General features: G+C 41.2%; 1 protein-coding gene across 1 annotated transcript; it reads right to left on the bottom strand.

Annotated features, from left to right (window-relative positions):
- Positions 1–37: 37 nt before the first annotated feature.
- Positions 38–14640, bottom strand: GNMT (glycine N-methyltransferase). The gene is made up of 6 exons (XM_034427564.3): positions 13991–14640; positions 10056–10183; positions 6768–6881; positions 2915–3057; positions 1532–1653; positions 38–764 (listed from the first exon to the last, which is right to left on the bottom strand). Exons 1-6 carry the CDS (start codon positions 14194–14196, stop codon positions 593–595), a joined length of 885 nt encoding a protein of 294 aa, XP_034283455.1. The 5' UTR covers positions 14197–14640; the 3' UTR covers positions 38–592.
- Positions 14641–16567: the final 1927 nt, after the last annotated feature.

Raw genomic sequence — 16567 nt, forward strand, 5'->3', positions numbered from 1 at the left:
ACAAACACTCAGAAATGCTTGCTGCAATGGATAGTAATAGTGTGAATGCAGGAAGTAGATTTATTTTGAAGTTGTCTCACAAGGTTTTGGAAACACACACCAGTCATCAGTCCTGATCAGCTCCAGCTAGTGTAGGCAGTAGGTTGTGAAGAGTATAGTCCAACTTAAACTGAAGGGGCACCGATTCCCCAGGCACAATAAAGAATGAAATAAGGTTTTTTGTTCCCGTCGTTCCTTTCTTCCCAGCCCTTGAAGAAACTCTGCATCATTGTAATCATTAGTCTAACATAGGTATAAATTAGCGAGGCATTTCCAGCAAAAAGAGGAAGAAAGTATCAAGAGAGAACAATTAACATTTTAGCCAACTGTGCAACTGAGACTGAGATGCAAAGCAATCTTATCCCACCTCCTTCCCTCCAATGCCATTGAGCATTTCAATCCTCAAAGTGGGTTAACTAGACTGGACTCTTTGGAAAAATTCTTCATGTAGTACCTCTGCATATTTATTCCTGCTTGAACAAGTTCTGCACCTTGCCACCCACTGAAAAGACCCCGTCTGTATCATTGCCAGAGTAGTCTTGTTGACTAGGTCTCAGCCAGTTCTCTTCACTACATGGATGAAATAGCATGGGCCAGGCTTCTGGCCTAGTGTGTAGGGCTGGAAGTCCCCCAGGACTGTATGTTCACATTGGCCTTGAAATGCATTTTTCAGTAGTTCTGTGAAAGGCTCCAGACGATGAGGATAATAAGAAAGACGGAACTGACTGATAAAAAGACAGAAAAATTGTGTTAACAGCTAAGTAACATAAACATGAAGATATTAATACAGAGACACAGCAATGTAAGAAACGTGGCTTTTCTTCCTTTCCACTTAAATCACTTCCAATTCAGGAACATTAATTTGTCCATGATCCTTGGAGGATTCTGTTCAAAAAGCACGCTGCAAATCAAAATTATTGTACTTTTGAGATTGTTTTTAATTAAGAAAATAGAATATTTTTTATCAACAATTATTAGCACATGGATGGACTCTTACTCTCTGCTTCTATCAGTACAAATCAAGAAATATTAACTTACATACCAGAGGGTCCAAACTGAATGCATGTATGTTGTTTTATAGGCTTAGGTAGTGTAATATCTGTTAATTTGAGGGTTTTAGAGATGAGCAGGTTTCTGGGGTCATCTCATGGGTAGGTACAGTATAGTGTGCAAAGTAATTAAAAAACCTAGCTGTTTCCCAGGCATTTGGGTCAGGCAGGTAGATGAGCTCTTTTTATTGATGTGAGATTATTATCTATCCTACGGCACTGGGAGTTTATCTGTGATGGATTTTTTATTTTAATCTTTATTAGGTGCCCAGATTCACTACCCAGAGAGATCAGTAGCTCTATAAATTGGATGCATGCATGCATGCATGCATACATGCCCAGGACATCTGTTTACTCTATCCCTATGCCAAATGGTTAGTTGTGCTAACCCTGGTTATCAAAGTGGAGAGACAGTAATCATGTGGGTTCTACAGAGAACATACCTTAAATCTGAATCTCCATCATTGCCTTCATGTGGGACCTGCACAGTGTAGTCCAATGTCACCATGTTTGGTTTGTTGTTCACAAGGAGAACCGAAGTAGTAATGTCCTTGGTTAAATCACTCTGAGAAAGAAAGAGAATTAATTAATTCTCTGTATTTATGTTTTTCTGCATTTGTTTCTCAGTGGCTTGTTCACTGTGCTAAGCCAGCTCCAAATTGCAGAACAACACTGCTACCTTTTATAACCTACTTTTGTCTCTAGTCTGTTATAAGTAAAAAAACAAATTTGTAACATTGCTTGTTCCTTTTTCTTCTGGTTATATCATAATGTGCACTCTGCCCATAGGCAGTTAATTACTTATTCCTCAACTATATTTGTGCTATTTTTAATCAACATTCCCCCTGGAGAAAAAAGTACTGTGTGTTGTAGTAGTGTTAGTAATAATAATAGCACAATCCTGCTATAGAAAAGTGGTAGCTGAAGATTCTGTTTTGATTTTTGCGCTGCTAACAGGTTTACGTTGGGGATCAGCTTCAACTATTAGTATTTTATGTTTTGGAGCCAAATATCTAATTCCAATCTCTAAAACTCATGACTGTCTATTAGATCTATGCCTTCATGAGTACTCTAATCATCTTGCTATCTACATAGCAAGATGTAGCTTCATATGTAATAGCAATAGCACTTACACTTATATACCGCTTCACAGTGCTTTACAGCCCCTCTCTAAACAGTTTACAGAGTCAACATATTGCCCCCAACAATGGGGGTCCTCATTTCACTGACCTTGGAAGGATTGCTGAGGCAACCTTGAATAATGTACTAAGTAACTAAACAACTAAGTAATGGTAATGATATATTGAGATCTCAATGGGATATGAGATTAGAAAACTATTAGCTAACAATTTAATTAGCAATTATATATTTATATACACTATACGAAAAGCTTCCTGCATGTCTATTCCAATGCTATTTACTCTGATGCAGCAGTGCTTTGATGTCACAGAAGTCAATGTTCATATGCTTTTAATTAGAGACTACAATCTATACTCTGCTAACCAATTTATTCCCACCCAGCTCTGAAAAAATAGTAAAAGAATTTACAGGTTAAACAGAATCTCTGGAAGCAACACAGGGACAGATTTTCTTCTCCATCTCTATTGTAATATGAATACTATCTAAATAGTGTCAGGTAGCTTGATGCAGTCCCATTCTGCTTGACAGATTTTCTTTATCTCTACCTGAAAAATATTTTTTAAAGGGATCATATTGAAGTATGTGGGGTGCTATAAAATAATACCCTATTATAAAAAGCTTGCTGTTTTAAGATGTTTTATTATCACTGACACAAAAGGTTAGGCAGAAGTTATTTCCAGCATTACCTTGTAGTAGATATTTTTCCCAGTAGGGGCACAACCTGTTTCCAAGATGTAGTCATAATTACGGTGATCAATGACAAGAATGCCACCTGGACGAACCATGCCAGCAATATTTCTAAGAGCCTGTTTATGAACACCCTGGTCACCTAGGAATAGGTACAAAATTTGTGTTAAATGTTTTCCCTTTAGATTCTTTTTCACCTTCGAACTAGGGGAACCTCATGCTAGCCTAGACATATTTTTTTGTGATTAAGAAACCAATGATACCTAAATTATTAATATTACTGCACTCAAAAACTACCCCCCCACTACCCCTGTGGCCATCCCTTTGCACCCCAGAGCTAGTTTTCTGGAGCTCCCTTTGCCTAAAATAATTAGAGAACATTGTTGTAATAGACCGCATGTCTATGGAGCATGTGGTTTGTATCATCTGTTCGTTACATACTTTTTAGCTGTGAAGTTAGAATCTGATAAATTCATTTTTTAAAAAATTTACAACTCAATATTGAAAATACGAGGGGGGAGCGGACCTGGCGGGTATTACGGAGACCTGGTTGGGCCCAGAGGGAGGGGTCCCTCTGGTAGAAATGTGCCCACCAGGTTTCCACGCATTCCATCAGCCAAGGTCACAGGGGAGGGGTGGGGGAGTAGCGGTTATTATTAGAGAAGGCCTTAGGCCGAGGGAGACCACTGTTCCTCAGACGGCCGGTTGTGAGTCCCTCCTTGTGAAGTGGGGCCACGGGGTTCAGATGGGTTTGCTGATCACGTACCTGGCTCCCTGCCACGTGGCGGCAGCCCTGCCCGAGCTACTCAACGTTATTGCCGCGGTGGCGGTTGATACCCCCAGACTTATGGTCATGGGGGATTTCAACCTGCCATCCGTGGGTGAGGCGTCTGAGGTGGCTCGGGAGTTCATGGCTTCCATGACGGCCATGGACCTGACCCAACTAATTCATGGCCCTACGCACACTGGGGGAAACACACTGGACTTGGTTTTTGTCTCTGGACAGTGGTTGAGTGATCTCGAGATAGGGGATATAGTCATCGAGCCCTTGTCATGGTCAGATCACTCGCTCCTTCGCCTTGACCTTCGAACCGCAGCACCCCACCGCAGGGAGGCGGAACCGGTAAGATGGTACCGCCCCAGGCGCCTGATGGAACCTGATAGGTTCCAGATGGAACTTGGGCCAATCCCGGAGGTTCTGGCTCACGCCTCATCTGGGGACCTAGTGGCCGCCTGGGATAGGGAGGCTGCTGGAGCCCTGGATCGAGTCGTGCCTTTGCGGCCTCTGACCCGGCGCCGATCTCGCCTGGCTCCTTGGTTCACCGAGGAGCTGAGGGAGATGAAGCGCCGGAAAAGACGCCTAGAGAGCTGTTGGAGGGCTAGTCTTTCTGAATCTGACCGAACACTGGTAAGATCTTATATTAGGAGTTACCTAGTGGCGATAAAAGCAGCAAAATGTACTCATTTTACTGCTCTTATTGCGTCATCAGATAATCGCCCGGCCACCCTGTTTAGGGTGACCCGCTCCCTGCTCCACCAGGAAGCGCGGGAGGACCCCTTGGAGGGGAGAGCCGAGGATTTTGTTCAATATCTGTATGACAAAATCACTCAGATTCGGGCAGGTCTGGACTCTGACGGGATAGATCCAGCGAGGGTGACGGAGACAGGTCTTGAGACTGTTATCTGGGATGAGTTTGATCCTGTGACCCCAGATGACGTGGACAGGATTCTGGGTAGATTGAACGCGACCACATGTTTGTTGGACCCGTGTCCCTCCTGGTTAGTGCTGGCTTCCCGGGAGGTGACGCGAGGCTGGCTCCAGGGGATTATAAATGCTTCGTTGGGTGAGGGTGTCTTTCCCGCCGCCTTGAAAGAGGCGGTGGTGAGGCCTCTCCTCAAGAAGCCTTCCCTGGACCCGGCAGTATTGGCTAATTATCGTCCAGTCTCCAACTTTTGCTTCGTTGCGAAGGTTGTTGAGAGTGTGGTTGCGCGACAGCTACCCCAGTACCTGGATGAAGCGTCGTATCTAGATCCGTTCCAGTCGGGCTTCAGGCCTGGGTACAGCACGGAAACGGCATTGGTCGCGTTGGTTGATGATCTCTGGAGGGCTCGGGACAGGGGTTGTTCCTCTGTCCTGGTCCTGTTAGACCTCTCAGCGGCTTTTGATACCATCGACCATGGTATCATGCTGCACCGGCTGGAAGGGTTGGGGGTGGGAGGCACCGTTTTACGGTGGTTCTCCTCCTTTCTCTCTGACCGGTCGCAGTCTGTGTTGACAGGGGGGCAGAGATCGACCCCGAGGCCCCTTATATGTGGGGTGCCGCAGGGATCGGTTCTCTCGCCCCTTCTGTTCAACATTTATGTAAAGCCGCTGGGCGAGATCATCCGTGGTTTCGGGGTGAAGTACCATCTGTACGCTGATGACACCCAGCTGTACATCTCCACCCCGGACCACCCCAACGATGCCCTTGAAGTGATGTCCCAGTGCCTGGAGGCCGTACGGATCTGGATGGGGAGAAACGGGCTCAGGCTCAACCCATCCAAGACCGAGTGGCTGTGGTTTCCGACGTCCCGATATAGTCAGCTGGCACCATCGCTGGCTATTGGGGGCGAATCATTGGCCCCCACGGAAAGGGCTCGTAACTTGGGCGTCCTCCTGGACTCACGGCTGTCTTTAGAAGAGCACTTGACGGCCGTGACCGGGAGGATTTTTCATCAGGTTCGCCTGATTCGCCAGTTGCGTCCCTTTCTAGATCGGGACTCGTTACGCACAGTCACTCATGCCCTCGTCACCTCTCGTCTGGACTATTGTAATGCTCTCTACATGGGGCTCCCCTTGAGGTGCACCCGGAGGCTCCAACTGGCGCAGAGTGCGGCCGCGCGGGTGGTTATGGGAGCAACATGGAGCTCCCATGTAACACCTCTCCTGCGCGAGCTGCACTGGCTCCCGGTGGTCTTCCGGGTGCGCTTCAAGGTTCTGGTTACCACCTTTAAAGCGCTCCATGGCTTGGGACCTGGTTACTTACGGGACCGCCTACTACCATCAACAGCCTCCCACCGACCAGTACGCTCCCACAGAGAGGGGCTCCTCCAGGTGCCGTCGGCCAAACAATGTCGGCTGTCGGCCCCTAGGGGGAGAGCCTTCTCTGTGGGGGCACCGACGATCTGGAATGAGCTCCCCCCAGAGATACGGAGGATTCCGGATCTGCGCACCTTCCGCCGCGAGTTGAAGACGCTTTTGTTTCATCAAGCTGGCCTCGCCTAAATCTCCTCCCTTCTAAAGTGTAAATTCTAAATTTTTAATGGATTTTAAAATATGGGTATTTTAAATTGGGTATTAATTCAGCCAAATTTATTTAATTCATTTTATTCGATTTTAAATTTTGTATATCTATGTGTTTTATTTCATGGCTGTGCACCGCCCTGAGTCCTTCGGGAGTAGGGCGGTATAGAAATTCAATAAATAAATAAATAAATAAATAATAAATTTCCATGATCAATTCCCTCCAGCACTAGCCTGGAAGGAAAAAATACAAAACATAATACATCCAAAAGTGCTTGAAATTTGGACAGAATCTGCAAACTAAAACATCTCCTATCATTATATTCATTTCAGGAAGAATATTTACACCACTTGGATTCCCTAGCAAAACTTAATTTTCAATACAATTTTTGAATGTAAAAGTCCAACAATTAGTTCTTGTTTAGTATTTAAACAAATTACTTATATTTTTATTTACTATTTAAAGTCAAAGTAAATTTCTATGTAGACTAAGGAAAAGTCTCTGATTATCCCTTTGTATAGCTTTAACAATGCAACAGACTTCTGAATAACAATCTTTTGACATTCACCTTTAAAATCTGGAAGATGGGCAAAAGAATTCCCTAAGCAGATGACAGCATCAAAGCCTTCGCCAGGTTTCTGTAGATCCTGTGGCAAGGTGAGCCAATTAGCCTCTTCAATTACTGCGGAACAGAAAAGCACAGTTTATATAACTCAATCTCTGCTTCTTCATCATTCTCTAGCTAAGTAAGAAAAGATGTTATATTTCCAATGCAAAAGGGAATTGAAAATTATCAACTTGCTGCTTTAGTTCATATGCTAAACCTGTAGTACTATATGGCTTTACCATTGTATTTTATACATAATGGTTTGTGGTTTATGATGTTGTATGAACTGAACCAGTTGTTGTTTATATAAAATAAACTACGGTTAAACAAGTATCTTAGCATAATGTGTGAAGCTAACCACACACTTTTTAAAATGTGACTCTGCAGGAAAGTCTTATGAATCAACTTGTCTGATACCGTGTTTCCCCGAAAATAAGACCCTTCTTATATTTTTTTTAAATCCTGAAATAAGCGCTTGGTCTTATTGCCATGCGCTCAAAAGCCCGATTGGATTTATTATCAGGGGATGTCTTATTTTGGGGAAAACGGGGTATAAAAAAATGAATTTTCACTTTTCCTCTTCCATTCCATTCCCACCAAAAGAAAGCTTATTTCCTGAACTCTTACTGTTACTAGAATAAATGGCTAAGAAATACTGAGCTTTCTATAGCATGCTGGGTTTGTGAATGTCCTCGTGGCACTTTTGCACCTGTGCTAATATTTAATCATTTGTTTTAAGGGCTGCTTCTATCCAGAAATTCTCCTGATCATTGTAAAATTGTTTTGTGGGCCAATTCCAACCACCATCCAGCTTTTCCTATATAACTTTCAGATTCTTTTATGGACTTATATCTTTTATGTCCCTGCAAATTTCATTATTACCACATGGCTTTGTTGTTGGGATCATAAATAAAATAACACGAGTTTGTCCTTGAGCTAATTGTTTTTTGATAGATTCTGTAACTCAATGTTGCTTATGAAGAAACTTACTGCGTTAAGAGGCCTAATTATTTTAGGTTACAGTAGACTGACACTGATCCAGTGGGAATGGCAAGAGCTATTGGTCCACAGACCAAACTGAGTTATGAAAAATTACCTAAACCTGGTCAAGAAGCTGTGTGCTGCCAGATTATGGCCAAGGAAAAATGCACGTAGTTTAATATTGTCAAGATGCTTTTGAAGTCTGTGGTTTCAGAGATAATTGTCAAAATCATAGGCATTGTGTACAGATTTAATTAAGTGTTAAGGAAAATTTTAAAGAGTTTCTTAAATGCTTGTTTCATCCAGGCAAGAGTATCACAATTTTTACATCTTTTGAGCCATTTCTAAAATGGTTCTGGTTCTTCTGCTTACCAAACTAACCAATCTTAAACTATTGGCACATTAGTAATACTTGTGGAAGAGATTTAAATGCACTTACATATGGGTCAAAGCAGTCTTAGGGTATGTTGGAAAAACATTAGCTTGATGCCTCCACATGTTGGCAACTTGTTCATAAAGGTTGGGAAAGGGTGCTATAAAAGACACAGGCTATAGAGTCATAATTTCATAGATTGATTTTTAAAAGGCCAAGTTAGTTTTCATTCTTGTTTATGAATGAAGATTAATAAATTCCAGAGGTAAATTATAAAACCTTGACTGGGATGAGGAACCGTTCATTCCCCACTATATCCTACAGGCACCTCTTTCACCTGCACTTCAAATATGTCAGCAGGGAGCACGTTATAACCTTGGCATTCTGGCGGCTGCTCCAACAGCACTGATCAAATTTCATCAAGCTCTTCTTGTCAAGACATAAATTTACTGCTAATTTAAACATAGCCTAGAAATGATGCTCAAATACTGTTGGGAAACATTAAAATCCCAATAGTGTAAGACTCTCTGAACTGTTGACTTGATCAGCTTGTTAGCCTCATGTAAAAAGAAGGTCTGAGTTCTTGTCCTGGGCTTACACTATTGGGATTTTAATGTTTCCCAACAGTATTTGAGCATCATTTCCAGGCTATGTTTAAATTAGCAGTAAATTTATGTCTTGACAAGAAGAGCCTGATGAAACTAGCACAATATACAGAAATGTTAAATAGAGATGTTTATGTAATGACCGGAGAGTTCATTAACATAGAAATAGATGGTTCATTAATCAAAGTGATATGTACAACTACATTAATGAATGTTTATCACTATAGTAATGCAAATATCGCTGCAATATAATCTCAATCATGAGGTGATGTAATAATATATAGCTTTATACTATTATTTGTGTGACTAGGCATATATGAAGGAACACAAAAAGTAAAGAAAGAATTTGTCTTATGCAGCTTGTGGAAATGTACCAAATTGAAAAGTATGAAGAAGTCACAATACATTATAGTTCCCATGTGAACTAGGTGTGAGAAAAGTTCCAAAATAAGAGTGTTCAAGCATTGATAAGTACCAATATCAAATTGTCAAGCCATGCTAGGGGGGTATAGAAATATATGGGCCCTTGGGAATCATCAGACAGAATGAGTATTTATGCTAGCATTATGCTTCAATTCTTCTGGAACTCAAAACTGGCCTGGCTGGCTAAACTTTGAATTGCAAAGGTATGCAAGGGTGTGTAAATAATTGAGCTTTTAACTCAGAACAAAAAAACAGTAAACCTGAATTTGTTTCTACATGTTTTGATATCTGATTAAAAAAGAACAGCATGGGAAGCACTTTTCAGCCCTGAATCTGACACAGATCCCAGACTAGCGATTTTGGGAACAGACCAAAATGTAGCACCTAACTACTGTTTTTTCTACATTCAGACTCTGCCTTGGAACTAATAAAAATGTTTTAATAGTTTGCTGTCAGTGGGATATGAATCAACTAAGAATACATGACTCCAGACTTCCAAAGCTAATATTCTCCAGATTTGTTGGACTGTAACTCAGTGTTGCTTATGAAGAAACTTACTGCGTTAAGAGGCCTAATTATTTTGGGTTACAGTAGACTGACAATGATCCAGTGGGAATGACAAGAGCTATTGGTCCACAGACCAAACTGAGTTATGAAAAATTACCTAAACCTGATCAAGAAGGTGTGTGCTGCCAGATTATGGCCAAGGAAAAATTCACATACAGTTTAATATTGTCAAGCTGCTTTTGGAGGCTATGGTTTCAAAGATAATCGTCAAAAATTCTACAGGTTACACTCAACGTATCTGAAGTACATCAAATTGGGGAGGGCAATCAGTTGATATTCTTAAACCAAAAGTTAGAATACCCCAATGATCAAATGGATCTTCTTTTCGACGGTTCCATCGCTCCTTCAAGGCGTATTTGAGCATTTTGTCACTGGCATCTACACTGGTGACACTAAATCCTTCTTCAACCAACATAATGGAATCCACACTGCACCAGAAATGGAGAGAGAAAATGATTTCCAGGTACACTTTGAGGGATGAAATCTGAAGTAAACTATTTTTCAGACTAACTCAGCATAATAATCCCCTCCACGTATATTAGCAGTCACATTTTAGTAGTTAGAGAAAAAGTCACACATGCAAGTTAGGGCAATGGCTACTATACTATATATAAATAAATAAATAAACCAACACCTGCACACATTCACTTAAAATCTATGGGGAAGATAAATTCAATATTCCTTGTGAAACAGCAAAGATGAGTATGTTCTTAAAAGAAAGTACATTTGTGGGAATGATTCCTCCAGTTTTATTTTTCTCATCTCTGGCCTTTTACTACATTATTACCTTTTAAATGGACATCTCGATTAACACGGCAAGTAACCACATGCATTCCACAATCCTTGTCAACTGAATCAAGAAGGCCTGAGTTAGGCTGTTGGTTTGAAGTCCAAGCTTGGCAATTTGGCTGCAAATGTTCAAAGTACACTAATGATGTCTCCTCAAATGATCATGAAACATTTGCAACCAAATTGCCAAGCTCGGAGCTCAAACCAACAGCCCAACTGCCAACCCAAGCTACTAATACTAATACGAAAAATACATTTCAAGGCCTGAGTTAAGCATGTGTAATTTCAAGTCTGGCCAAACTCAAGTTAGGCTAATGAATCATAGAAAATCATTCAGAAACAGGAATGGACAATGATACCATGATGGAACTGAAATGTGCCATATATGTAACTTATGACTACTTAAATCCACATCCATATATATATTCATACTTAAAATATCAACAGGTTGTAATGAATTAAGTCCATACTCAAACCTCAAGAAGAAATGTTAAATGGTTTCTTTTATTTTGCTCTGCTTGTACGTTGTCTGTTCCTGCACAGGCTTCAGGTAGCTAACAGTGTTATAAAAACAATCCAACCCTCAGGCATTTAAAAAAAAATCTGTAAACTACAAATCTTATGTGCCCTCCAAACTTACCTTCAATTACAGCACAACCTCCTACTGTGACAAACAGAAAAGGTAGGTCATCAACATTTTTCTCATGTTTAAGAGAGATGAAGATGACTAGACCTCAGGGTGTTCCAAAGAGTGGGAGTAGTTAATGAAAAAAACTTTCCATGGTCCTATCATGTGACATCCTCATAGGGATGCGATCTGGAGGAAGTTGATCCTATTTGATCTTATTGCATGAACTGATGAATGCAGAATGTTGTCCCTCAGACAACCATGTCTGGAATCAAATTTGCACAGGATAACAAATGGCAACCCATGCAGCACCTTGAAGCAGCAAAGTTATTCAAGAAAATTAGAACATGGCCATAACATTTGGGCTGTTGGGTTCCGTACCAGTGGCAACCTCCAAATGCTCTTTAAGAGCAGTTCTACAGCATATTCCAAATAGAGGTGAATGATTGTCATCAGGTTCTTGTGATCCATGGTCACAACTGGCACACAAATGCAAAGCCCTTCTAGCCACCTGTTCTTCCAGCAGTAGCTATGAGTGTAGGTGGACTTCCAAATTACAAACCACTGTTCAGATTTAGAGATGGAATTTCTCAGGAATCAAGTATCCAAACCAAAATCACTCCATGTTGAAGGAATTCATTTAGAATCTATTTCTCCCCATCTGCACCCTAATAGCACTGGGTCAGCACTTTTGATGCATTTATATTATTAATAAGCACTGGATCAGTACCATCACCTGTTCAGGTGTGTAACTGATTATCAGCAGCAAAACTTACATCAATAGATTATCCTCCTCCCCTTTTTAGATATTAAAAAGGAGTGGAGAGAGAAAACTCTGAGGTACTTCACAAAATAGCAGCCTTGGGGAAGATTACTCCTCTTACCAACACTGATTAAAATTGTCCCTTCAGGAAAGAAGCAAGCCATTACAAGATAATGTTCCTCCCCATACCAATACCTTAGAAATGGTCCACACAGATATCATAGTTGATGGTTTTGAAAGTCACTGAGAGATCAAGGAGGACAGAGAGTTGAACCTTGCCTCATTGACTGCACAAGCGTAACCAGTGTAGTTTCCTGCTATATCCTGACCTGAAATCTGACTGCCAAGTGTTCAAATAATCTGCTTCCTCTAGGGTTTTCTGCAGTTGCAAGGCCATAACTTTCTTAACAATTTTTCCTTAAAAAGGAAGGTTAGAGACGTCAAAGTTGTCCAATTTTGGATTGAGAGACAGCTTCGTGAGTAGGAAGTACACCCAGCCTCCTTCAAAGCTGACTGAATCCTCCCTCAACAAAATATCGATTATTGCTCAAATTAAACCTCCTACCAGCTCATCCAAAAGCCTTAACCAGCCATTAGAGGCAGGAACCCAGTTAGGAAGTAACAGAATCAGCACTGCAGAAGACCCCCATCTTCTTTAGAACCCCAAATAAGCTATATTTGTGCCTATAAATGCCTATTTTACAATCCCCTGAATATTCTTAGACTGCATAACTGACATTCAGCAGTGCCTGTTCTGCATGTTTTCAGGTTTTTGCATTACTGTACAATTATTTCCCATATTTAAGCCTATTAATATAAAAAAGCAAGAGAAACAGAAATAAATGTACAGTATGCCATCCTAGATGATTCACACTACGAGAAGATGTAAACTTCCAAGTTGCCCACCTTGACACAGACCTACTCGCACTTCTGTTTGTCCAGGAATATGTTCGACTCACATTGTGTTTACATTAACATCTCTTGCAAAGGTTGTACGCTTCATGAGGCAAAGTTGAGGCAATTATCTCTGGTAGATGTTAGCTGACATGAAAGGGTAACAAATTGTTAATATTTGATGTATTAATCAAGTATGGATGGGGAAAAGCAGCAATGTTTATGGGAATTTCCATGTGTCTAAATACCTCTGAACTTGAAGAAGGGGATAGAAACTCTTTTTCAGCCAGAAAAGTATCTTGGGCAGACTAGTCTATTCCTTCAGTACAGCTGATTAAAAAGTGCATTCTAATTATGTCTTAAAAGTACAATAAAATAAATGCATCAAACTATTCCTATTTTAGGAAGATACTGCTTATATATGCACAGAAGGTAGAAAAACAGGTACCGTAATAAGAGAGAGCGCTTCTGCTAAAAAGTCACATACTGCAATAATAGTAGGCATTATTTTAAAATTTTTATTTCTATGGACATTTTAGTCATTAGGCCTCAGCATGATGCAATCATAGGTCTTTAATCTGAAGACAGCCTAAGGCGCCAAACAAGCCTTAAATCATTTGTGGAAGAAAATCACCCAAGCTTAGGCCAAAGCTTAAGTCTTTTGGGTGTCACAAAACCCTTTGATGTTTATGTCCCCTTGACTGTAGCTGTTCTATGAATAGTGGCTAAATTTGGACTCACTCCTTTCAGATACCAAAGGTTAGCAGAACTTTTTACAGGAGCCCCTGACCGAGTGGGAGTTTGGAAAGCTGTGTCCTTTCAGCAACAAGAACAAAAAAAAAAGGGAGTGACTTTGGAAGACCAAAAGGCAGCTCTCTCTCACCCCCACCACCCCTCCCCAGGGCTCCTTCCCAAGTGGGCAAGCACGGTCACCCTCAGGGACAACCATAACACGCAAGGGCCGTTGGCCACAGATCCGAGCGTTTCGACGCGCATTATATCTGTTGTCGTGAGGATTCAAAGGAAGCGCTACGATTCCGGGTTAGCTAGCAGGGAACCGCAGCTCCGCTGACACGCTCTACCTGCACCTTTACCGCAAAAACTCTCGGCGTGCGGCAGGCAGGGAAGCGGGGCCCAGCGGCACTTCTCCTGGCGACTCACCCGGTGCCGCAGGCCACGTCCAGCACCGTCTTGCAGCACTGAGCGCGCAGCAACGACACCAGCCAGTTCTTATACTCGGCCGTGCGGCTCCGCGTATCGCCAATGTAGAGCTGCCAGACGCGCGCCGCCCGGCCGTCGGCATACTGGTCCGGGAGCCCTTCGGCTGCCACGCCCAGCGAGCGAGTCCGGTAGATGCTGTCCACCATGGCGAGGCGAGGCGAGCGGCTCAGGGCGCAGGTGGCGTGACGGCTGCTCCGACCTCCTCAACGGCTCCGGATCTGCTGCCGCTTCCAACAATTAGGATCCCCAGGGGAGCCGGCAGCCGGTCGCCAGAGGAGCTCACTCAGCCAGGGACCGCCTCTCGGCGCAGCCGGCCAATCCAAGGAGGGGATAGCGGACACTCCCACCCCTCCGCCCGCTGAAGGGCCATTCCTCCTCTCCCTGCCCTCCGCCTGTTCCTGAAGTCAAAGGTCTTGACCCAGGCCCGCTTATCGTGTGTTTTTTGAGCCTTCCCAAATCTGTTGGCCGTCGGGTGGCTTGGATTCCTCCTGGCATTGGCCTCGCTGACTATGGATTATGGGAATGCTTAGTCCAACATCGCTGGAAGGCAAGTGTCAGTGCTACTTAGGCTTATCTTGGGATCACAGAACACTGGTAATGGAGTAAACACTCATAGAATTATGACAGACAAAAAATCCGGTAGAACAGGGTGTTAACACATTTGTCAGCTTTTTCTTAAAAATGTGACTCTATTATAAGTGATTTATGTATTTAGGTTTGGATTTTGCGCGTCCACAAATGTGAGTTGTAAAAATGTAAAAATGTTTTAATAAAATATTTATTTCCCAAGTTTATCTTTTGCTTTTTTTTTTTTAATCAAACTCCAGGCTTAATAAATAATAAAAACCAACCACCAATCTATTATTAAAATCATTTAATAAAAATCATATAATCACATGTGATCAAAAATCATATAATAATATAATAAAAAAACAGTTCAATATAATTCAAAGCCACATAAAACAACTACTACAATGGCAATAGTTATCCAGTTCTTGAAAAAGTTGTATCTCTGTTCTTTTTCTGAATGTAATAAGAACGTGGATCATCCAGAATTCAGACCTGATTGCACCCATCTGGTTTTGAAAATATATTCCTTCTCTCCTTTAAAATTTTTCATTAAAAAATATTTCTTATTGTTGAAATTGAAAATAGTATTGAAAACAAGGCCTTCAAAATGCACAAATAACTTTCATAGCTATGTGCAGGAAACAACTTTTTCAAGATAATATTGCAACTTCTGACAAAATAAACCACAGTCTTCTTCATGAACAGTCTTGGTTCCTAGTAGAATCTAGGTGCGCTTCATGATTCTGGTTCTTACTCTTAAAGCCCAATGTGGCATGGAGCCAGGTTACTTATGGGACCATCTATCCCCTGTCTTTTAAGTTACATTGAATGCTAATGAATGTTAAATAAATCAATATACTGATTTCTTCTGCCCAATATTTTTCCTGACTTGAATTAACAAACGGGGAGATTCTCAGCAAGTCACTACCCCCTTTTATTTCCTAGGAGTTCCCAAATGGCTGGTCAACGCCTCTGTTTTTAGAGTCTTGCCTAATTATCCTTATTGTGGGTTTAGAGTTCCATGATGCATGAAATACCCAGGCTGCCTAGGGCACAGGGTGCAGTGTTTATCATCCCCATCAGTGTGCGTGTGTCTCTTTCCCAGACAAATGGATGTAATGCAATGTAACAACAATATATGATAACAATAGAACAGGAAGAAATACGTGCTATAGGTACAAGTGTACAGACAAAAATAATGCTTTGTAATTATAGAAATGGCTTGAAAAGTTCTGAAATATAAAGCAAAAAGTTGATGTTGTATTATTTTTGTAATCTACTGCAAACAGAGAAAGTTGGATGACTTTTCTGTCTTTGCATTTTTTCTTTCCTTGTTTTTCTAACATTTGTTTCCTGTATTTTTATCTTATAATTAAATTTAATACAAATTTATTATAAACAATTCAATATATTGAAAGTCTCAAAATGTTCCTCAGCAGCACCACACACAAAAATGATACTGCGACATTCTTTTAAAGACACAGTTTAGGGAGATTCAAAACAGAATGGGGCCTGTTAGGTGTTGCTTTAGTACCGTAGTCTGTTATGGTTTCTATGGTATGACATCCCTCCCTCCCTCCCTCATCTCTGATTTTTTGTTTCTGTTTCCTGGCATCAAAATAAAGTCTGCTCAGTATTTGTTTATTTTCTTAAAAGATAACAACTGACTTAATAACCAGGAATTTAAACAGCAAAATAAATAAAGCAAAATAAATAAAGGTGTTGCTTTAGAAGTCTGTTATGGTTTCTATGGTACAACATCTCTCTTTCTCTTATCTAATCTCTGATTTTCTGTTTCTGTTTCCCGGCATTAAAATAAAGTCTGCTCAGTATTCATCTATTTATTATTTATTATTATTATTATTTATTAGATTTTTATACCGCCCTTCTCCCGAAGGACTCAGGGCGGTGTACAGCCAAGATAAAAACCAACAATATAAAAGTTAA

This window comes from Pantherophis guttatus, chromosome 1 (genome assembly GCF_059756535.1).
Source record: "Pantherophis guttatus breed Tessera chromosome 1, ASM5975653v1, whole genome shotgun sequence".
NCBI classification, from domain to species: domain Eukaryota; kingdom Metazoa; phylum Chordata; class Lepidosauria; order Squamata; family Colubridae; genus Pantherophis; species Pantherophis guttatus.

Excerpts from the sequence above, each read along its gene's own strand:
- GNMT (XM_034427564.3), bottom strand. The coding sequence starts at position 14,196 with ATGGTGGACAGCATCTACCGGACTCGCTCGCTGGGCGTGGCAGCCGAA. Across the intron at positions 3,058-6,767 it reads CCATCTTCCAGATTTTAAAG|GTGACCAGGGTGTTCATAAA; the intron begins GTGAATGTCAAA and ends ACCTATTCCTAG. Across the intron at positions 765-1,531 it reads GATGGAGATTCAGATTTAAG|TCAGTTCCGTCTTTCTTATT; the intron begins GTATGTTCTCTG and ends TCTTTTTATCAG.